Source organism: Xenopus laevis, chromosome 3S (genome assembly GCF_017654675.1).
Source record: "Xenopus laevis strain J_2021 chromosome 3S, Xenopus_laevis_v10.1, whole genome shotgun sequence".
NCBI classification, from domain to species: domain Eukaryota; kingdom Metazoa; phylum Chordata; class Amphibia; order Anura; family Pipidae; genus Xenopus; species Xenopus laevis.
Window position 1 is genome coordinate 80,496,228 of NC_054376.1, and position 24,267 is coordinate 80,520,494.

The following is a 24,267-nucleotide window of genomic DNA, read 5'->3' on the forward strand; positions in this document are numbered from 1 at the left end:
TACTGCAATATGGAGAATTCTGTTCTGCATTTGCCAGATATTTCTTCTAACTCAGGGCTCATTTATCATCTTAAATTTGCGCATGGGCTGTTACCCATGACACCCAATCATGTAGTCTGTTTCATTGTGTATTTGCATATAATTGAACAAATTGGTACCAAGGCCTAGGTGCAACCTTGCCCAGTGTTGACAAATGAGCTCAGCTGTGTGCATCCCACCCTGACCCCTCTGTTACTCCTGGCAGGGGTGCTACTGCGATGAGGCATGCTGTGAAACTTATAAGTACGGGGACTTGGGGGGTGGCATCCACAATACTCAGGGTGATGTGGGGGCCAGATTCATCCCTCACTCATGGAAAAGGTGAATATTTTGTAAACAGCTGTTAACAGAAATAACTTTGACCAATTCTGCAATTTTGCTGCAGATAGAAAAATAAACAGACAAACACAGCACTTGCAGAACTCTGCTTTGATGAAATTGCGAGAGTAGTTTACACAATTAACAAACTGTAGATGAATGTTTTATAAATATACATTAGCTTTGTTTTTAAAATAAATCTGCCATTTTCAGCATGTTTATCACCCCCCTATTCCGTGTGATTTACAGGCATCCAATTGCCTTAGTCCAAACAATAGAAGTGGGTGCCTAATTCCTACAAGGACATCTGCCTTTGCTGGGAAGTAACAAAACAAACATTAACATCACAGTTTGCTAGCGCAGAGAAAAACAGACTGCCAAACAAGTATACCAAGTTATAAGCAGAAACAAAGGTCATCTGGCTGCACAAATGATAGCTCTTCTTAACCTCCAGGGCCATTTAGATGACTAGGGGCTGTGAGTGTAACAAGGAAGGGGAGAGACTTGTTGCAGGACAGTTTAATCTGGGGAGAAATTGCCAGGTAAGGAAGCACTTAATCTGCTTTGGCTTTATATAGGGCAAACCTTTATGTTCATATTCTTCTATACCTTATTTCATCATTCGTTATTAAATACATAGTTGTGGCTTGGATTGGAATTAGTAGAAACAATGGGTTGCCTTGTTGTCTTTGATATTATATTTGCTATTATATTTATATATATATATAATATAGTTTATATTATAAATGGTAAATGTTAACCCTTCATTATTTATATATCTTACAGAGGAAAATGCTTTGTCCCTTTCCTATCTAGTATTATTTAAACAATGTAGTGTTATCCACTTGCACTAGCTAGTTTTTTATAAATCCAGTAAAAACTAGAAACAAACAAACACATTTTTAAAATTATGTATAAACCTATACATGAAATTATGTTGCAGATACACACATTGACATATGTCTTAAATTAGAGCAATGATTTCTGACCTATGGCTTTCTACTTGTTGCTTAACTACAACTCCCACAATCCATGCTGGAAGATTCAGTTCACTAACAGTTGCTTTGCTCGATGCAGGTTTTTTTTTTAGAAACAATGCAAAGGTAATGTTCAATATGTAAGAAGTTTGAAATTAATGTTGCACAGGTATCAGGGCCATAATCACATAGTTAATGAAATAATACATACAGATATACATTGCTGCTCCCTTTAGTTCAGCATCTGTTGGATCTATATTAGTGACATAACTAGTGAATGGGCCTCACAGCAAAAATCTCTTTAGGACTAGCCAGAAAATCATCAGCATTGTAGAAACTGAGGACTGACATGGAACTGTCTATATTCCTCAACCCTACAGCTATTGCTATTGCTAAACCCACTGATTAAATATTGTCCTGTTACTTGATGATTATCAAAGACAAATCATTAGGTGACACAGGTTGAGTTATGGGGTATCCTGGAATACCTAGTTTTCTGACACCAGTAAGTAAAGTCCCTTAAAATTGCAAGTGATCCATTTCTAGTGGTATACAGTTATTGCTGCAATGTATGTCGATGAACTGGAAGTGTAACTATCCTGGCTATCCAAACCTTTAGCATGAGCTAACAAAGGGCACATGGACACGCTCATTGAACTCAATTGTAAACCAGCCTTTTAATTAAATACGTTCTCTGGGTAGGCTATTTCATCCATTAATGATTTATGAGATCTCATTGACAAAAAACACATTGATTTTATACTTAGCGTACAATGGGAGCTCCATAAATTAGACTGTTAAACTTTAAGTTGAAAAATGTGCTGAAACACTTAAATGCTAATTAATACATGATTGTTTAAGCCAGCCCACCAAGTGATCACGTGTAGAAATATGTGCAGAACTATACACTTTTCTCATGCAAAGTTCAGTTATACAAGGTTTCCATTGCAAAACAAACGTGTTTTTTTATGGATAATATCATTCCCTGTGAAATGTTACTGATATTAGTACTAAAAAAGTTTCCCTTTCTGACAAAACTAAATTAATAGTGCTAAAAGTGGTCTCACTTTTTCTCTCTTGTTATTTTTTAAGTTATTTTAGATTTTCCAGCCTAGCTCCCTTTAGTAGGACATTTGCCAATTATACAACCCCATGTGCCTGCCAGCTCATAGGTTACTATGCAATTTGTTTGGCATTGAGGAACATTCCTGTGTAGTATACATGCCATTATTCCCTTAATGTGTTATATTCTAAAGAATGATTCTGCAACCCCCCCTTTAAGTTAACTTTTAGTATGTTGTAGAATGGCCAATTCTAAGTAACCTTCCAATTGGTCTTCATTTTTTATGAAGAAGCCTGTGGTTTTAATCTGTTGAGTAATGTTAGTGAGTGATCAAACACATAATGGCTACTATCAATAAGATGAAATTCTTGGGAAAACAGAAATGACTCAATACAGCACAGAAAGAGGACTTGTAAGCTGTGCTGGGCTGGTGAAAACTCTTTCATCCCATCACAATGCAGCAAAACTGGTGAGCAAGCTGTAAAGGGAGGCTGATTATAAATACCTCTTGCATAGGTATTTAGCCAATAATACTCTGGTTGCTGTACTGATGGCTGATCCCAATATATACAACAGCAAACAGTAGCTGGTATAGCCTTGTCCCTTCAACATCAATTAATTTTTTCTGTAGTTAATATCTGACATGTAGCAGGATAGCAACTACAATACTTTGTGTGTTATGTAGTGTGCCCCTAGCACCACAACAACTCTAGACAAAGAGTATGGCTGTGGCTGCTGGGATTTGTGTTTTGCAAATAAAAGTTCTCTCATGTTATCTAATATTATTTGCATTCTTGTACAAGTAGCATTAAATTATATTCTTTTTTATCTATGTCTTTCAGTTTGCACTCTCAAGCAGTATTCTGGATATTTACAACAGTGACCAAAGCTCAGACATGGGACTTTCAAATAATACTTGCCCTAGTCTGGGACTGAAAAGAGAAGTTACAGGTAATGCACTTATAATAATATACAGTATATAGCCATGTCCTAGATTTTAATAAATATATTTCTTCCTGTTACAGTTGGTAAAACATTGCTACCCTATCTTCCCACTTCTGTTAGTTCAACTCTATTTTAGTAACAAGAGGGTAAAGAGCAACAGACTTGTTTATACTGTACACTTAATTTAGAAACATACAGACACTGTTGCTATTGTGATCTATATGAATATCATGCAGTTCTGAAATCAAATTATTTTGGGAAAACACAAGATTCATTGAAACGTTGGCTTGGGTTGAACTGTATAAATTAATTATCTCCTATTTATTTTTTTTCATGCTAGAACAAATGGCTTTTTTTTAGGCTTACAGAAACTCTATTCAACAAGCATCTATATTAACGGATTAACAGCTTGAAAAGTTACATTCAATTAGTCGCCTGAATCCAAAAACCTTCTACTGTTTGTTAATGTCAGGAGAAAGAAACACAGGGTTCTTTCAGTAGAATATTTAGGAAATCTGATTATAGTTTACTAAGTATGGGAATGCAAACAGCTGAAGTTACTGCTAAGTGGCAAAGATTTTTTTTGTATAGAAAAATGATTAATTGCTATACAGACAATATGCTGAGCAATACTGACACCCACTTTTTTAAAATATATTTCTAACTAATATAGAACCCATTACTGGGCCAGATTTAAAAGTTTATATTCTAATTCAATTCTAGATTGTCCCATAGAATCAAGTTAAGAAACTGTCAGTGGTGGAATATATTGTCAGTGGTGGAATATATGTTTACAAATTTTCATTGTTACAATGACATGTTATATATGAGTCAAGCAACAAACAGACAATGGGCCAAATTCACTAAACGACGAAGCGCCTAACGCTAGCGTAAATACGCCAGTGTAGCGCATTTTCGTTAATTCGCTGATTCACTAACAGACGCTGGCGTAAATTCACTAGTGTTACTTTGCACCCTTACACCTGGCGAATTTGTGCAACGGACGTAACTACGCAAATTCACTAACGTAATAATTATTCTGAACGCTACCTTTTACGCTAGACTTCCTTTGCCACCTCAGACCAGGAGAAGTGCAATAACTAAACGACGAAGCGCCTAACGCTAGCGTGAATACGCCAGCGTACTGCATTTTCGTTAATTCGCTGATTCACTAACGGACGCTGGCTTAAATTCACTAGTGTTACTTCGCACCCTTACACCTGGCGAATTTGTGCAACGGACGTAACTACGCGAATTCACTAACGTAATAATTATTCTGAACGCTACCTTTTACTCTAGACTTCCTTTGCCACCTCAGACCAGGCGAAGTGCAATAGAGTAGATAGGGATTGCTTCAAAAAAAGTTTAAATTTTTTCTAAGTCCCAAAAAACGCTGCCGTTTTTTCATTTTTTATGGGTGATAGGCTGAAAAAGATCGGACATTTTTTTGGGGCTACCCTCCTTCCCCCCTACATTTCCTAACTCATGGCACCTTAACCATACAGTGCGCACATGTGTAGGGCAAAATAAAAAATTTATTTGCTGTTTTGAAGGTTTCCCAGGCTTGTGTAGTGATGCTACATATTCCTCCATTGTAACTTGAATTTGGCGCCGTATGCAAATTAACCATCACTAGCGTAACTTTGCTTTGCTTGGCGAATTAACGCTAGCGCAACTTCGCAACCTTACGATTCCCCTGACGCAACTTCAGATTTTAGTGAATTTGCGTAGCATTGGCGAAAATACGCCTGACGAAGTGCGGCGAAGCAGACGCTGGCACAACAAGGAATCTTAGTGAATGTCCCACAATGTGTCATCTGTTATTTATAAAGATACAACTTAGACTATTATGCAGTTCTCAAAATGTCTAATAAGTGGAAATGTGGGCATTTTGAATCATATGTTTGCGTAAGTAAAAACATCACAGACAAATGCCCAAAATCTGCCCATGTACCACTGCCCCAAAGGTGCAACGGCATCTTTATATATAGGAGATTGATAACTAATGCCGTTTTTCTTGGACTTTAATTGCCTCTCCACTAACTCACATTATTTTTTTAGACACAGATACTCGAGCCATGGCGAAAGAAAGACAGAAAAAAGACAGTCATAATCTTAGTAAGTATACTTTTTTTATAACAACTGAGGAGTTATTGACAATCACAAATGCAGTTGCTGGCCTGCCGATTTGCCAGCAATTAGTTGCACAAAGAACAGATTCATTAACAAACTTGTACCAACATGCACTACTTGCACTTCAGTTGCACTTTGTGCTACTGTTTTCCTCTTCACTTCAGTTCCAAATCAAGCGCTACTGCAACTATGTTCTTTGCGAAAAAAATCTTGGAGCTACTGCTTGTGCCCCATATAAATTTTTCCAGGTCTCATTAACTACTTGAAAACATTTAGAAGGTATTATATATAATGTATTATATATTATAGACTGTTTCCATTTAGACCTAGATAGAGGCCTGTGCAGGCTGCTGTGATCTATAGGCTAGTAGATGGCAACCCTCCCCCCCCTCAATTATGCAGCTAGTAATCTCTCTGTTTGACATAATCTTATATTGCCCCTAGTTCCATTCTGTGCAGATAAATAGGAGCAAGTATAAGGAGGTGGTACTGAATCCTGCCTCCATCCTTTGATGATCAGGGTTGGACTGGGCTGGCGGGACACCGGGAAAGAAAACTGATGGGCCCCAGCTCTTGTGGGTCCCACTGGCCCAGACCCACTCCCTGCACAAGTATTCTTCCTGCTGCCAACCTCCTGCCCATTGCAGAAAAAAAACACATGCATGGGGTGGGGGATCAGGCGGCGTAAGTTAGAGTCCAACCCTGTTGATGACAGTGAGTGAGGTGAAACAGTAAGAACAAAGTATACAGAAGTTTGCTTTTTTAAATTCTAGAATACACAGGGTACTCTACCTATTTTGATTAATGGAATACAGGGATACATTCATAGAGAGGGGGTGCCCTATGGCCACTGAAAACCCTGTGAAAACATACATTAGTACTTACTCCACTACTGGAGTAATGCCATTACTGTTTGAAAATCTGTTTGCAATAAAGGTGCCTGTTTTTTTCCAACAGTTGAGCGACGGAGGAGATACAATATTAACTACAGAATTAAAGAACTTGGCACACTTATCCCAAAATCCAATGATCCGTGAGTATAAACAAATTTTTTTTACTGAGGGATGGATATGCAATCCTATTGGGTTTATTTAGTGTTTAATTTATTTCTTAGTAAAAGTATGGCAATCCAAATTATGGAAAGATCCCTTATCTGGAAAACCCCAAGTCCCTACCACACTGAATAATACATCCCATACCTACACACACACACACACACTTTCAAAAACTTGTATGTACTATATTTGATATTTATTTGAATCTGACCTGCATTCTAAGTATCATTTGCAAACAATTATAACCCATGTGCATCCCCCTCAAGTCACTGATTGGTTACTGCCTGGTAACCAATCAGCGGAAACCAAGAGAGCTGCAAAGCAGGAAGTAGTGTTAATACCTTACAATTGCTCCTAACTAACTATATTGGAAACATTTTTTATTTTGCACAGCCTATCTATTTACCCAGTATTTACCCAGTTTTTATACTGAACAATTCCTTTAAAACACTAACTACACTAACAAATATTCAGTAACTATTTGTATTTAGAAAATGTTTCCCTCCCTTTACCCATTATGTGAATCCCATGATGTATAAAAAATTGAATATTTGAAATGATCTTTAAATAAAAGTATCCTGAATTGCAAGCAATGTACAGTTTTTATTCTATTAATATGTAAGTCCAGCACATAGATTTTTATCATAAAGTTAATACTAAAAGCAATTTGAAAAATTATAAAAATATAAAAACTTTAATGTTGGAATCATGATAATGCCTTTACTGTTCCCACAAAAAGTCACTCTATCAGTTACTTTTGACACATATTTTCATTCTAGGATCAATTTTACTATACAAGGGCTTCTTAACTATTCTATTAAAATTTCCATTCAGAAGCAATAGGATCTAAGAGTGAATAATGGTCATGTAAATCATTATTTCAGGTTAATGTAAAAGATTTTGTAAGTTCTGCTGATGTGCACAATTGAGGAAAGGTTATTTCTCCATTTTGCAGTGATATGCGCTGGAACAAAGGAACTATTTTAAAAGCTTCGGTAGAATACATCAAATGGCTACAAAAAGAACAACAAAGAGGTCGAGAATTAGAACACAGACAGAAAAAATTAGAGCAAGCTAACAGAAGATTGCTGCTTCGCATTCAGGTTTGTGAAAGATAAGAATGAACTACAAAGTTATAGAAATTGTCTCCATCAATCTTATCTAACGATATCACTTATTTATTGTTCCCATTTAACACCAGGGCCATCTTCAGTTTCCAAAGGGTGCTTAACCTACTACATAGATCACTTAAATGTACATATTCAGATATAAAGAATTTACTCTGTCTAACCATGGTCATTTGCTTTAACTTATATCAGAATGCACTTAGTCTGAGATGAAAAGATTAATGGCTCCCAGATAAGGTTCCTTTAGGAAGAAGCAAATATCATTTCAATGTAAGGTTGTTGCTGTACATTTTGGACATGATCTGTGATCAAATTTTGTTTTACTGATATGAAAGAAATCAGGGAATAAAATTTGATGATGATTGATGATGATGTTTGACTACAAGATGGCTGAACATCTATGTCTGCTGTAGCTTTTCCTTTCCTTTTTCCATTGTGATACCTGACTAGTATATACTACTTTCCCAGTGTTGACATATACAAAAATCTTTAGCATAGTAGAAACCAGGTGACAAAATGACCTGTGTAAAAGTATTTAGCCTAAAGTCTTATACCTTTACCTAGTGACACCATTTCTAATATCCACTGTAGGGATGTGTATATATATGTACTGTATATATTTTTTTTATTTAAATAAGCATTATATATATATATATATATATATATATATATATATATATATATATATATATATATATATATATATATATAATATTAAAGTGGAAATGATAGCTAATTATTTCATATTCTGATTTTAGGAACTTGAAATACAAGCTCGAGCTCATGGCCTTCCCATGCCAACATTATGTACAGTGGAAATAGCATCCCAAGTTATCAAACAACAAACATATGGGGACGATATGTCTCTGGATTATGCTTCTCAGCTTCCAGTTTCCATTGGACAAACCACAGACTTGTGTGATGTTTCTACATCATTTTCCGATCCACTATCACATTTCACGGATCTATCCTTTAGTGCTGCTTTAAAAGAACAAATGTTGGAAGAAATGTCACCATATGGAGCTGATCCCTTTCTCTCAGCAACATCACCAGACCTGTCCAAAGGCAGCAGCAGCAGAAGAAGCAGCTTCAGCACAGATGATGGGGATGATCTTTAAATAAAAAAATGAAAATTAAAGACTACATTGCTTTTTCACAAAAACTGTATTTCAGTTGAAAGTATTTTTTTTCCAGTCCTTATATTTTTACATCCTCAGAGGAGACATTGCCTGTAGCACCTTTAGCCTACTACATAAGAAGCCCAAATATGTCATCTTCTAATTATGAGCAATTTTATAAGTCAACTTTTTTGCTTTGTAAATATTGGTCAGAAAGCACAGAGAAAGCATTTCTTGTAACTGTATTATATCTATTCAATGAAAGGAAAGCTTTTCCACTGTTCTTTTATTTTGTAGTGTATATATATATATTATTTTTTCATAATGTACATTTGACTTAGATTTTCATGTTATGGTTATGTTTAAAGAAAATACATTTAGTCCACATTCAGTTCTAATTTTGTCAATGGGTGCCTTTTTTATTATCTATAGTAATTTGTTTTGTAGTAGCTATTTTAAAATCCAGGGAAACGGGGTGTCTTTGTACCCAGTGCATAGTAAATGGAGCACAAAGAGTTGCACTTGTCTGTGTATGACGTGGTGCTTGCTCCTACTGAAAGTTCACCCTTTGATAAATATGCGTTTAAAAATCCCATAGAAATGAATGGAGAGAGGTGTAATTTCACACTAGTGGACTAGTGGTAATCTCTAACTTCACTATTTGATAAATATACCCCAATGACTCTTCTGAATACTATGCTGGGCAAGTGCATACATGTAGTAGTAGTTCTGTTGGAGTGGTGCTGGTTGCTTACATTTGCTTAGATCTCTAATGTTCCTGATGAGTTTATTACTTTACTCTCACTTTAGAATACGTTTATGAAGGCGTGTAAAAAAATTAAAAAAATTAAAAAAATTTTTTTAAAAAAAACCAACAACCCAAACATGGCAATTTTAACACCAGGGTATACAATGTATAATACACAATACAAGTTTCGTAATGATTTCATGCAAATGTTGTGCAACTTTTAATTTGTCCATTAACATCAATAGGTAATGCCAGGTCTAGAGTGGTGTACAACAATAGCATTATTTTCATTTTTTTTTTCTTGCTAATCCAATTAGTACTTTATAATACATTTCTCTGTTATTGCAGTGCACAATGCTACTTTATATATAAATCCAACAGAGCTTTATAAATACACTTTTTATTCTTAGCTAACGCTCACACCTTTTTTCTTTTCTGTTTACAGAAATATATATGAAATATGTAAAAGAGAGTTCATTCCACTGATATACTGTACTGATAGCAGTCTGACCAGTTACTATAGAAGTTCAGATTCGGTCTATAAAAAGATAACTGCTACACAATGTCCCCATGTGGGACATTGTGTTGTGATATATATATATACATGCCATCATTATTATTTAATGGTCTATTCATTTTTTTATATCTTGTCGGTGGTTATTCTTGTTGTAAATATTGGTTTGCCAGTCATTTCTGCTAGCTGGCCTTTAGCTGCCTCCTGCTACAATCACAGAGTAGTTAACATGTTCTTTGGTGCTGTGAGGAGCATTTAGTAAATTAACTACATAATTTCAAGGAGATGAAGCTGTGAAAAATGTTATCATGCTGTGTCCAGCTTTCATAAAAGAGACCCTGCACCTTATAGCTCAACCAAAGTTTTTTTTGCTCAACCGATGCTAATATTAGTTGTAATGTAGTATGTCTAGTATAATGGATCAGCTGTTTATTATACTGTAAACACAACAAAATATATAGTAAGTGCAAAATGGAAGCTAATAATCCTATCTCATACACTCAGCCTTGTTCACTGCTTTAACCATTAACCAGTAACTTGTTATTTAAACTGACTCATGCCCTTCAAGTGGGCCGGTCCAGTCATATAGCCTTTACATACATAGTTAAGTTGGGTTGAAAATATCTGCTGTGTATCCTGTGCCTTTTTCTCTTTTTTCAGCTTTGAATAATTGCTTCCATGGCTACACAGCAGCTTGTTTATATAAACTATTGTAGAGTTTCTGAAGCTAACATATCCGTTTTCAGTTCAGCACAACAGAACATTATATTTGCATTACTTTAAACTATTTTTAATACTGTAGCGCTATAGTAAACTGCTTTGTATTAAGCAATTATAGCTACTTTCCTTTGTGGGCTGATACCACAGATGAGCTCTCTTTCTCAGGGGTAAGCCCTCGCAACGCGGTGGAGGCAGGATGTAGTGTTACTGTAAGTAGGTGCGATAGCACAATGATGGGCGCCAGTAGTTCTTTAACGGTTGAACATAGAACTGTATTTATTAAACAATAGCACATAGATCATTCAGCACATTGATCCACAATGGAGCATAGAATAACACAGCAGCATAAAGGAAGCATATACTCACAGCACGTATAGGCTGAATCCCCACAGGCTAGGGAATACACAGCAGAGAGTAAGTTGGCAGCGTGTGAGGGGTATTGCCCAGTTTTCAGGATATCTTCCAGTGGCAGACATGGGGAACTCCTACCATCCCTAACCTCAACACTTTAGTCCTTACTCCGGGTCAGTAATACCCTGGTATCTTAATCCCTCTAAACTCCTCGGCGGAGCCTTGAGCTGCTCCACTATCTAGCCTCTCTATCACTCCTAGAGTGATCTATAATTGAGTATAGCTGTCTAATTACTAGGGCCAAGGCGCCTAGGGTCGGCACTACCCATTCCCTTCCAGCCTGCTTGGTTGGGCTAAAGTAATGGACCCAGACCTCATGGTTCCTAAACCTTTTATACTCTGGCACAGTGCCATCTGGTGTACACTGTGAGAACTGCAGGGGTTACATAAGCACAAGGTCCCCATAAGGACCTTCTAGGGGTCCATATAACTAGGGATGTGCCTGTCTGTAATGTGTAAGGGTGTCTAAGATTTTCACATCCCTACAATACTTTAACATTATATTTGCATTCCTTTATTTTTTGGTGTTACCGTTTCTTTAAAGGAAAATTATACCCCTAAACATTGCAGGTCTCTATAAAAATAAGGGATGCACTCATTCAGTGGATTCAGTGCATCCTGAATCTTTTAGCTTTGTCTGAATATTAAACTGAATCCAAGCCTTAATTTGCATATGCAAATTAGAACAAGGAAGGGTTAAAAAGAACTGTGTATGGGAAAAAAAATCCTGATTCATGTGTCAAATGACTTGAATTCAAGTGCCTGGCTGAACAGAATTCCTTAAATATGAATCCTTCTGAAAAAGGTGAATCCTGGTGGCTCATACAATTAACTGTGCTCACACACAGACCAAGGGCACACATACATGCTAGGTTACATCAGCCAATGAATTGACAGAGCTGTGCCTTTGACTTCCACACTTCTCCCTTTTATAGTTAGAGCTGCATTATTCCTATCAGGCAGTCCTAGACTGGGATTCAAAATAGGCCCTTGCATTTCAAGTACACAGAGACCCAAACAGCCCCCACAGGTCCACCAAATAGTGAGACATCTTACAGCAGCATCTCTGGTATTTACCAGAATCCACAGATTGTGAGTCCAGGCCTGCTGTCAGGTGATCTCTGAGGGAGCACACAGATTATCACAAAAATGGAGGCTCAGGGGTAAAGGGCAATATTTACTGATATGTATATGCCAATGTGGTAAGATTCTTTAATAGGACACATTATAATATAAACATTTGGTATATATTTACCAATCCATGTGAAAATAAACAACATAAACAACAATAGGGAGTAGGATACATTGCTTTATACACTTCATGAATACCACACGCTTCCTCAGAGGTTAAAAAAGCCCTGGCATTCCATTCAATGTTTACCATTATTTCTGGTCTATATTTTTAACTGCTAAGTGCAGGCCTTCTTTGAAAAGCAGATTTAATATCTAGTCAGGTGTTCTGCTTAGTATTGTACAGGTATGGGACCTGTTATCCAGAATGCTCAGTACCTGGGGTTTTCCAGATAACAGATCTTTCTGTAATTTGGACCTTCATACATTAATTCTACTATAAAATCATGTAAACATTACATAAACCCAAAAGACTGGCTCTGCTTCCAGTAAGGATTAATTATATCTTAGTTTGTATCAAGTTCAGGGTACTGTTTTATTATTACAGAGAAAAAGAAAATCATTTTTAAAAATGTGGATTATTTGAGTCTATGGGTGATGGCCTTTCCATAATTCGGAGCTTTCTGGATAATGGGTTTCCGGATAATGGGTCCCATACCTGTATCAGCAGTGGAACAGTGTCATCACCAAAGCTGTGCTGGACCTGTAACAGGAAGAGCCCTAATACCTAAATAACTAACTTTCATTTGGCCAGTGGCAGCTGAATGTGGCAACTTCTAAGCGCTTGCATGTTCTGCCTTCGGACTGTGGAGACTGATTCCCTCTCCTCTTATAAAATAAAGCTGTAGCTGACCTTTACCCACACACCCCTGTGGCTATCTGTCAGCTCTCTATAACTAGTAACATCATTAATAGTCCTTGGCATCTGTTTTCCCCTACAACAACAAATATATTGTCAACATAGCCTCAACATACATAACAATGTTACATACATACAGGGCCGCCATTAGAAATCACGGGGCCCTGTACAACAAATTTTCGGGGCCAGGCCCCTGCCCACCCCTACCAACAAGCCCTACCTCAGATACCGCCCACTCCACACAACAGTTAAAAGACCACACAGACATCAGTCCTAAAAAAGGTAACCCTCCCACACATACAAGTTATAAAAAGCTATTGATGGTCAGGACCCCCTTATAAAAACGTGGTGCCAGGGGCCACCTTAAAAGTTTTTTAAAAATTGGTGGTCAGGGCCCCCTACAAGTTAAAAAAAATAATTGGTGACCAGGGCCCCCCTATAAGTTTAAAAAAAAAAACATTGGCGCCAGGGCCCCCTTTACAGGTTAAAAAAAAATTGGGGCCCCAAAGAATATTTTTTAAAAAAACATTGGGGCCAGGGCCCCCCTTACCAGTTAAAAAAAATTGGGGCCCCACAGAATATTTCTAAAAAAAACATTGGCGCCAGGGCCTCCCTTACAAGTGAAAAAAAATTGGAGCCCCAAGAATATTTTTTAAAAAAACATTGGCGCCAGGGCCCCCCTTACTAGTTAAAAAGAATTGGGGCCCAAAGAATATTTTTATTAAAAAAAACATTGGCGCCAGGGCCCCCCTTACAAATTAAAAAAAATTGGGGCCCCAAAGAATATTTTTTAAAAAAACATTGGTGGCCAGGGAATTAAAAAAAAATAAAATAAAACACAAATTGGTGTTCAGTAGCATTGAACTCATGGCTTCAGGACTTCAACTTCACCTCCTTTTGTGACTTTGGGTCCTTCCGCTTCAGGATTTCAATTTAGACTTTGGGTCTTTTCACCGCTTCAGGAGTTCGGCTTCAGCTATTTTCGTGGCTTCGGGTCTTTTCGCTGATTCGGGAGTTCGGTTTTGGCTGTTTTTGTGGCTTCTGGTCTTGGCTGTACATTGGCTGTTCCACTTTTTGCCACTTCTACGTTTTGGCTGTTCGGGACTTCGGAAATGGCCACAAGACTTTGGCGCTGTCAAGGGGGGCCCGGGCCCGGGATACTTGTACCCCTTGTCCCCCCTGATGGCAGCCCTGCATTCATAACATACATTACATACATAACATAACAAGTGATACAATGTGTTATAGCTGTTTTAATTCTGAATGCCAGACATTGCAAACACAGTGGGCATGCAAAATAAATCACAACACACTGAAAATTAGGTGGCCAAGGACTATCACACCAACTGCTGTAACATTCAAAAGAACCAGGCACAGTGAGCCAACTTTCGAAACAAATGACATATTCATCTTGTTATATATAAATGTAAATGTGTAGTTTTTTTAAAAAAAATGTACAGTATAATAAAGTCTAACATTCAAAACTAAACAGTCCAAATGAGCCAGCAGTGGGTAATTTCCTTCTATTACTGGAATTAATGATGGTTTAATATCAGAAATGAACAATGTAATCTAAAATAACTATTATTGCACCTTTGCAAAACCCTTTCTTCCCCCTATGCAGAATGTTTCATTACTTGCTGAGGGTACAGAATTTGCTTTTCTATGATAAAACACATCTGGCACAACACATACCGAATGAGGCTGTAGGCAACAGAGCCTTAAGTCTTCGTAATCATCAAAGTAGAATATGAAGTCCTTATCAAAAGTTAATAGGAATCCTGTAGAATTATAAATAACAATATGTGGCACCTGATTCTAATGATGCAGTTCAGGTTCAGACTTTTACTGCTCTTCATAAACTTTGTCAGTAGACCTTTCCTGATTTATGATCTCTTTAAAATACTTCTCATATTAAGATTTGTGCAATGTATTGTCCTGTGAATCAAAATGTGGTTGTAAGATGAACATTAAACGCAGACTGCATAGTCTGTTGTGGCACGAAAAGTGAGCGTGGTTGGGAATGCTTAGGCCAAGGTTAACTGTTACTACATATTACACTAGATAATGGCAAGCTTTGCAAACATTTAATATCTTATATCTAGATTAATCATACCAATACTTTATCTTTCAAGGTCATTCACTTTTATGTGAATATGATTCTTCATTTTGTTTTTTTTATTCAGAAGTGACCCTGTCTAGCTTTGTATGCTGACAAATGGAACACGCAAAGCTTCTGATGCTTTAAATGATTTAAGATTATAGAATAAGCATAGAAAATCTGTATCTTCAAATAATACTCAGATTCTACTTTTGTATATTATTTGCTAAAAATAAAGCAGGAGCGAATGCACTGATTAACCTTATATGAGAAACAGGGTGGGAAACACATTAAGACTGGTGGGAGTTGTGTAAGGGATGATTTTGCAAAATCCATCTTTGCCAAAGTTATACAGCATTTTTGGTGCTGATAATAATGTTGCTTGGCAGTGCAACACAACATAGAGTTCAGTAGTGGCCATGTTTAACCACCACTTTCTGAGCCTCTACAATATTTATGGGACTATTAAATTTCCTGTTTTATTATTCGTAGGACTAACCTATGCAAGTCTCCATGTATATGTGATTATTTTCTTGCTTTAATTTGCTTTGGGCCTTAAAACAGTGTCGAACTGGCCTGGTGGGACACCTGAAAAAATCAAATCCCTTCTCCCGAAGACCCCTTTCTACAAGAAAACCCTTTTTTTTTGGTGCACGTAGCGGCGTCAAGGTAATGCACGCCGAGCGGCGTCAGCGCATGCACTGAGAGGCGAGTTGATGTAAGGGGCGGACAGGCCCTCAGTCCGACCCTGCCTTAAAATATGGGCTTTCTATATGGACATATAAAAACCTCTCTCTTTCTCTCTTCTTCATAATTTCCTAATTTTAACTACCGTATATACTCGTGTATAAGCCGACCCGAGTATAAGCCGAGGTACCTAATTTTACCTAGGAAAACTGGGAACCTGTATTGACTCGTGTATAAGCCTATACTACACTTTTGCCTGCACAGCTACATTTTACTAAAAGCTGCTCCCCCCTCCCCCTGCAAAAAAAGTAGCCACACTGTCTTCTCAGTGCTGAGCTCAGCCTCAGCTCTTTCTTCCTAGTGTCAAAAGCACTGCTCTGCAGCAGAACAGCTTCCTTCCCCTCTCTCTCTCCTACACCCCTCTGTGAGCCTGTGTGAGCGCAGAAGAAGTCAGAGAAGAGAAGGTTTACCATGTGGTCGTGGTGGGTGGCAGCAGACTGCAGCAGGCAGTCTCTCCCTCTCTCAGAGTCTCCCCACACAAAGCAGGCACATAGTTGGAGTCCGACTCCAGCCAGCAAAGCCACGGGGGAAGGGGCGTGCATAATTGTCCCGACGTCCACACTCTGTCTCTCCCCACCCAGTCACTAAACTTTATTGTCACTACGAGCAGCACAAACTGACACTGGGGGCAGGACGGAAATCTGATGGAGTGCGGAGAGCTCGGCTGTTATTGTGACAGGCAGGTATGTGAGGCAATAGATCAACTTCCACTCACCAACCCTCCGCCTCCTCCAGATCTCCGTCCCTCCCGGCAATCAGCGCCCCCCAACCCCTGTCTCTGATGTGTGGGGAGAGAGCAGGAAGTACCCGAACTCAAAACCCGGAAGTAGCAAGATGCCGCTGCCCATGCCGGATCCAACAACAAGAACAGCCGGCACGGGTCTGCGGGACATCTTTGCTACTATGCGCAGGCACAGGAAATAGTGACTGTCCCGCGGGACAGTTGGGAGTTATGGCGGCTTGTCTGATACTGGGCACTGGGAACGAGCACGCAGCAGCAGGGGAGAGACTCGCGTATAAGCCGAGGTAGACTTTTTCAGCACATTTTCAGTGCTGAAAAACTCGGCTTATACGCGAGTATATACGGTATATTTTTGTCCAATGTCTCCCACATTTATTTACTTCTTTGTATTCTCTAACTACAAATAAGCATCCACACATTCTACCTACCTTCTTTCTTTGATCATTGTCTCTTTGCCCCATTACTCTTTGCCCTCCTGTTTTCTTATTTAGGCTTCCTTTATTGTCTTTCTTTTCTTTACTGGTCTAACAGCTACTATGTGAAGAATAAGAAACCAAGTTTAAGAATCCATTGTTTTATATAATTGCCTATACAAACCAATAATTGCTTCCCCAATCTAATGTTATCTCATTTTTACAAAGATTGTGGAATCAAATATTGGCAGAATAGGATGGATACCTTCCCACTAGGATCTGGTTATTCAAACCATTAAAAGGAACCAACTCAACCTACCACTTAAAACCCCAAAATGGCTAAAGGTTTCCTTTATAAGTTGTATAGGTGGATCTGGCCACCATCTCCATATCATGTTGCAGTCCGACCCTTTATCTTTTTCACACAAATTCATTTTCTGTAGACTATAGGGAGCATTTACTTACCTTGACACAGTTTGCAAATGTAATTTTGATTGCTATCACCATGTTTTTTCCAACAATGCACCCCCCCTAGAATTCTAGCAACATTGTGGGTGCAATACAGGCATTGAATTGGATTCAAGTAATTCTGTTCATATTACATCTATTGCCATTTAAACTTATATTGCATTTGTTCTTTTATCTGTGAAGCAAACATTTACATGAAATGATACTTTTGGGATAACAGTTATGCCACTTTTCTTTATGTGTCACACATTCAGAACCTGCAGATTCATGTACTAATCCTCCAAGGTAAAAGTTTAGGGAATAGAAGGTACTTAAGTTAGAGGTACATTAATTTTGCATTCTGCTTCTATTTTTCTAGTCATATTACATACTTAGGGTTAATGTCATTTTGCAATCTCAACCATAGCATTTTATTGCATTTGACGGGAAAGAAATAGGTAAGGATTATAATCGCTCATTTCTTTGTTGGATACAACAGAATTTTCTCAATAACTGTGTTTGTATCAAACATAGGTGTCCATGATCTGTCAGGTTTTTATATAAAATGTTTTTGATTTACAACAATATAGAGCCCTGTCATGAACAATCATACATTCTTCCAATGTATTGAATCTTTAAGACAGTTAGGATACAGTAGTTCTTATCTTGAAAATATGACAGCTGCTAGTAGTTGATTTCAGACTGACATAAACCAGAAATTCTCCTCATGTTACTCCAAGGAATTTCAGACTGACCCTGATAAGCCCAAGGTTATTTGCCGTTAGGATGCCTGGTGGAAAGGTTATTATAATAATGATCATAAATAGGTGTCTTGAGAGAGCTGTGGTCATGGCACGTCACTGGCAGCTAATAGATTTTACTCTTTCTGTATCAAACTGATCTCTTAGGCCACAGGTCATATACCTTGCTTAATATTTAAGCAAAGGGGGATGACTAGTGCATGAAACAGATTTTTTTACTAGTGAACGAAGCTCCTTAATATACAGGCAACTTCACAAAGATATGCAAATCCATTCCTTCTTAGAATGCAGGCTAAAGTTTCATAATTCCATCTGTACCTTATGTCCTTGAAAATGACAGATGCAAAGTTATAAATGAATTTTAATATAAAATAAGAATGACATTTTTAAGGACTTAAAGTAGAACAAAAGTTTTAAGATGCATTATTAAACATTAATGTCCTAGGCATGTGCATCACAAGGTGTGCCAGCTGAAAATAGAGTTCTTATTTACATGTGACATATTATAGAACTAATAAACAATATATTAAATTAAAGGAAAAGGAAAGGCTAAAACTATTTAAGCTTTATCAGAAAGGTTTATATAAATACACTAGTAAACCCTCAAAGTAATGCTGCACTCAGTTCTCTGTCAAAAGAAACACTACATTTTTTCCTTCTATTGTGTATACATGGGCTTCTGTATCAGACTTTCTGTTTTCAGCCTAAACTTCCAGGTCTAGGGCTTGAGCATGCTCAGTTTGCTACTTTCTCCCTCCCCACTCCAGTTTTCCCCGTTCCTCCTCTCCTCCCAGCTGTTATATTAGACCAGAGCTATGAGTGCGCAGAGAGAGATTCAGGCAGGAAGTGATGTCACACCAAGAAAATATGGCAGCTGCTATCCGAAACAAACAGAGAGAGCTTCTAGAGCTGTTTACTCAGGAATGGTAAAGCATTCTGCAGAATAAATACCTATTTAGTTTTTTATCTTGCACTATTGTGGCACATCTTTTGGCAATAAACTACTTCGGCAGCTTTCCTTCTCCTTTAAAGCCTTTTAGCTAATTAATGTTTGCCATTGTTTGAAATGCTGTTCAGAGAAATATTTTACTTATTCTAAGTGGTAACTGCACTATAAGAATCATTTAGGACCACAATTGCGGCCAAGCATATTTATGCCATTAATTGAAAGTACTTTCAGTACTTTATACACTCTATTCTTCTGCATATAATTGCCTTGGCTTCCACTGCATTGACACTGTCTATTCTGATGGATCATGAGCAAGTGCACCTATTGACACTGGGAAAATTTGAAGTAGTTTGAGTAGGGTTAGTGGAACCCTTTTTGTTGTTGTTTTTTTACATTTCTATTGAAACAAAAAACATAGTCCCTGTTTGCTGACTCCACCACTCTTGACTTGTGCCTATTGACCCTTGAAGGGGCCTACAGCAAGTCCCTCCTTGATTAATATCTACTTGGGGATCAGCCAGCTATAAACTGGTCTAGATGGTAAATTCAATTAGTAAAGGACTGCAGCTGGATTTAGTCTTTGGCTGAACAGCCTGATGATCATATCATACCAATGTGGTTTACATTTGTGAATGACCAATGCTCAGTGCAGGAAGACACAGGATAAGAAACATAATGCCTCACCCTTAACCATAAAGTAAGCTTACAGACTCTGGTTTCTTACATTCTTTATGTGTGGTGGAAATAATGCCAAGTATGAACCATATTAGAATGATTACTTTGGCCTACCATAACCGGTGGTGAGAAAATTTACAATTATTGTGTGTACATGACAGATCTTCAAATTAAAGCTATCCACTCTCTTAAAGTAATACAGGTATGGGACCTGTTATCCAGAATGCCCATGAGCTTGGGCTTTCCAGAGAATAGATCTTTCTGTAATTTGGATCTTCATACCTTGTCTACTAGAAAATCCTGTAAACATTAAACGAACCCAATAGGCTGGTTCTGCTTCCAGTAAGGATTAATTATATCTTAGTTTGGATCAAGTACTAAGTACTAATTTATTATTACAGAGAAAAAGGAAATCATTTAAAAAAATGAAATTGTATCGATAAAATGAAGTCTATGGGCGATGGCTTTTCAATAATTCTGAGCTTTCTGGATAATGGGTTTCCGGATAATGCATCCCATACCTGTACATGCTTAAAGTTTAATGTTAAAAGAACATGAACATGTGCAATAACATATCAATCACAAATGACTGTACTTCCAACAGATTACTTTGTAGGAACTATGCCAGTGCCTATAACTATCTCTCTCTATATTTAAATGCAGAGCCCATTCCTGCTTTTGGGTGTAACCTGGCCCCAGTGAAGTCAAGTTGATGTGTTAAGTGTTAATGCCCCTACCTTTAACCCCTTTTAAACTTGGTATATATTTTAAACTTGCCATATATCTACCCTGTGTTGTTCCCCTTTTTCCAGAAAATGTATTGCTATAGGAATGGATTGTTGCATGCAATCCTGCTGTTACTAAAACATTTTTGCCTGCACCTGAGAAAGTTGTTGAGCCTGTTCTGTGAGTGCCCCTCCTTGATTTATATACTGTAACTATTTGATAAGCATTTTGAACTAAGAACCTGTTAGGGTGAATAAAGTTAACTAGTTTTTAAATTCTATATCCTATAGCATCTCTACATGAGACGTCTCAATGTCTCACAGGTATTTCCTCTCTTACACCATTATTCACATAAATCTTGCTTTTTGTCATACATCTTAAATTAGCCAGCGTAGCAACCTTTCAGTCACCGTGTTGCCTTTCATGTAATTTTTCTAAAGCCTTTTCACAGGTAGTCTGCCAGTTTATGATGTCCCTCTTTGTCATGCTTTGCTTTCTGAGCTTTGTCTTTCTACTGTAATGCAATGCAGTCGTTCAAAGTCTCATACTGTCCATTTTTTCATGTCTACCTCTTATGCATTTTTATTTTAATGCAGTTTGTGAAGCAAAGGTTTAGGGAACTATTGAGCTATAAATAGAGATGTGTGCACCAACTACTTATTCCACCCAATGCAAGGCCCATTTGTGTAAGTTGAATTTCTGAGTAACTCAAAAATATTAGGTTAGCTTTTCCATTGCAGATTCAGCTTTAAGTGAATAACAATGCTCCACTGAATAAAACGTATGCATATAACAGTGTATAAAAACATGTATTAAATAATAATTTAGTATATATGTATATTTTCCCTAAATCACCATGTTTCATTGAATTAAAATATATACTGTATATAATAATTACACGTATCAATGCATAATATAACCAAGTTCAAAGACAAATTAAATAGAATGACCCTGAAGTGAAGAATAATGTCACAGTGCAATATCCAGACATATCCAAAATTCCAGCCCATCCCAAAAGCAGTGATATTACTGTTTATCAAGTTTCATACAAACATAGAGGAGAGGCAGTGGCAGGTAGTATTTTGTTTCAGACAGACAGACTGTTGTTCAATTAGTACACTGTAGAGCAGTGATCTCACGAGGAAACTTCGGATGACTTCGGAAATCTAAGTGCCACTAGTGCATTGGCGCTGGCGGTTTCTCATTATAGCAGGCGGAAGGCAGTTCGGGGAGACTAAATCTCCCCTAATCTGCCAGTGTGCTTGAACCCATATTGCTAAAGTGCTGTGGTTGCCTTGGGCTGGTACAGAAGCCAAAACATAATGTACAACATTTCTGCCCTACTTCTTATTTAGGCTTTAGTTCTCCTTTAAGCATACCTGGCATAAGCACAAGAGAATTTCAAGAGCTATTAACACATAAAAAATTAATCTTATTAGATTAGCTTGTTTTAATTTTTGTTCCCTTTCCTCTTTCATCAGTGCTTCTGTCTGACTTTTTCCAGATCTGCACTGGGAATCAAAATAGACTCTAAAGTTTTGGAGGCCCAAATAGTCGCCCACCAGCCCACTAATAGTGACTCTCTCTTTCATCTTACAGCAGCCCTTCTGGCATTTGCTAGAATCCACAGATTGCCAGTCCAGACCTGCCTCTAAGTTATTCTCAGTTACAGTATTTGCCTTATGTGAAGAGACAGACAAAAATACCCAGTAAAGCTCCCCATAGATGCAACGATTCTTCTTGCCGAAGGACCGATTTTAGGGAAGTCCGACCAATCCTTCGAAATTATCGTGCGGTTAGTGGGATTCGAATGATCATACATCTAACAATTTTTCGGCCGACATCTGTCAGGAAATTGATCAGCCAGGTCAAAAAATCTTTGACGGTCCCAGTGCAATCTGTCTATGTTTGCAGGGCCAAGCAGGCAGCTCCCCTTTGTTTTCCTGGCAAATTGGTCTTTTTAGTTGATGGTCAATTCGTACCGAGAAAATCGTGGTCTCGCGATGAGGATCGGATCTTTTAAAAATCTCAACATCTATTGGCCATCTTAAATCAATAACTAGTCACTTGCTTTATAATTATTCACTTTGCCAACCAAATTAAAGTACAAGTATGGGACCTGTTATCCAAAATGCTCAAGACCTAAGGGTTTTCCAGATAAGGGTTTTTTTTGTAATTTGCTTCACCAAATTTAACACAGGTTGTTCCTGTGCCTTTGTGTCTGAGTTGGGTTACCTTTTTTTGGCTTGGTTGCTGTGTTTGGTGCGTTGATTTGTGTCAATCAGGTGCATTGATTTTTCCAGTCATTGAAATCGAGTAGTTAGCATTACTTACCCGGTTTTGTACTCTTTCCATTATGATAACATGTGGCTAATACAATTTGATATGTTGCATTTCATTAGATTATTAGACGGCACTTCTTATATTTTGTACTTATATTAGATTACTTAGTCACAGTCTACAGCAATGATACCGAATTTACCACATAGGCTTGTACCTTAAATATAAATCCCTTGGTACAATTAAAGCATACCATATCTATTTTTTTTTTTAGCAAGGAAGTGTTTTTTCTGAATCCATTTTAGACCTTTTGTTGTTATACTCGATTGGCAGTTTTCTGCCTTTTGTATGGAACTGCATGTAGCTTGTTTCTTTTTTGTTTTACTCTTATAATCCATTTCTTTATCAGACAAGAACCGTGTGGTGTGTGTTTGTGCTTACCTGTCAATTCACTATCGTGCCTATAAAAACAGTCAAGCACACAGAGAGGCTTTCTTTCGTCATATCTTACTAGTTATAATAGTTACATATTTTTGCATGGTGGATCTGGCTCAGGAGATTTGTTTGAGCAATGGCAGATGATTTTATCCTGGACAGACAGATCAGTCTTAAATTACTTCAAAAAATCATAAATGTAGTAGCAAAAATCAATTGGTTATTGGCATACTGGATCTCACTCTCACATTGATTCAAAATACATATGTATATATATATATATATATATATATATATATATATATATATATATATATATATATATTTACACATACATTACTTATTTACATATTAAAACAAATATTGCTGGTATGGATTCTGCATTGCTGCAGTTTTGTTTGATCTTGCCAAGTGAATGTGTGTACACTAAATCTGATTAAGGAAAAACATATTGATCTGTGCTTTAAAAATTTGCTTTTTATTTAATAAAAAATTACCCGGACAAAACAAAGTAGAGACTTCTTTCAAGTGTTCAAACAACTTACATTTATCATGATGTTGTGTTTTGGGGTCAAAACAATCTTTAGTGTCTGTACATTCCTACAAAAGGCCTGAGTGTGCTACATCATGTAATTAACCAGCAAAGCTTAAAATGCATTTGGTATTGGTAATCTTAAATAAACTCTTGTGATCAATTTTTATTTATCATGATAACAGTGCCTTACGTTTCAAGTACAATTTGTTTATTTCTTTTCAATTCCATTTTCATTCTTTTACATGGCCAACCTAGTGCATGTAGTGTACATTAAAACAATTTCCAGAGAAGCTATAAA

General features: G+C 37.3%; 1 protein-coding gene across 3 annotated transcripts in view; it reads left to right on the plus strand.

The window, feature by feature from the left end:
* Positions 1 to 9,875, plus strand: part of LOC108713110 (transcription factor EC) — a 31,816-nt gene extending 21,941 nt beyond the window's left edge. For 2 of the 3 annotated variants that reach the window (XM_041588540.1, XM_041588541.1), the window contains exons 4-8: positions 3,240 to 3,348; positions 5,404 to 5,460; positions 6,433 to 6,508; positions 7,486 to 7,633; positions 8,416 to 9,875. In XM_041588540.1, coding sequence (XP_041444474.1) covers positions 3,240 to 3,348; positions 5,404 to 5,460; positions 6,433 to 6,508; positions 7,486 to 7,633; positions 8,416 to 8,775 — 750 coding nt within the window. In that variant the 3' untranslated portion in view covers positions 8,776 to 9,875. Of the gene's footprint in view, positions 1 to 698; positions 900 to 3,239; positions 3,349 to 5,403; positions 5,461 to 6,432; positions 6,509 to 7,485; positions 7,634 to 8,415 lie in introns of those variants that run through there. The other variant, XM_041588542.1, reaches the window with a different exon arrangement.
* The last annotated feature ends 14,392 nt before the right edge of the window (positions 9,876 to 24,267 follow it).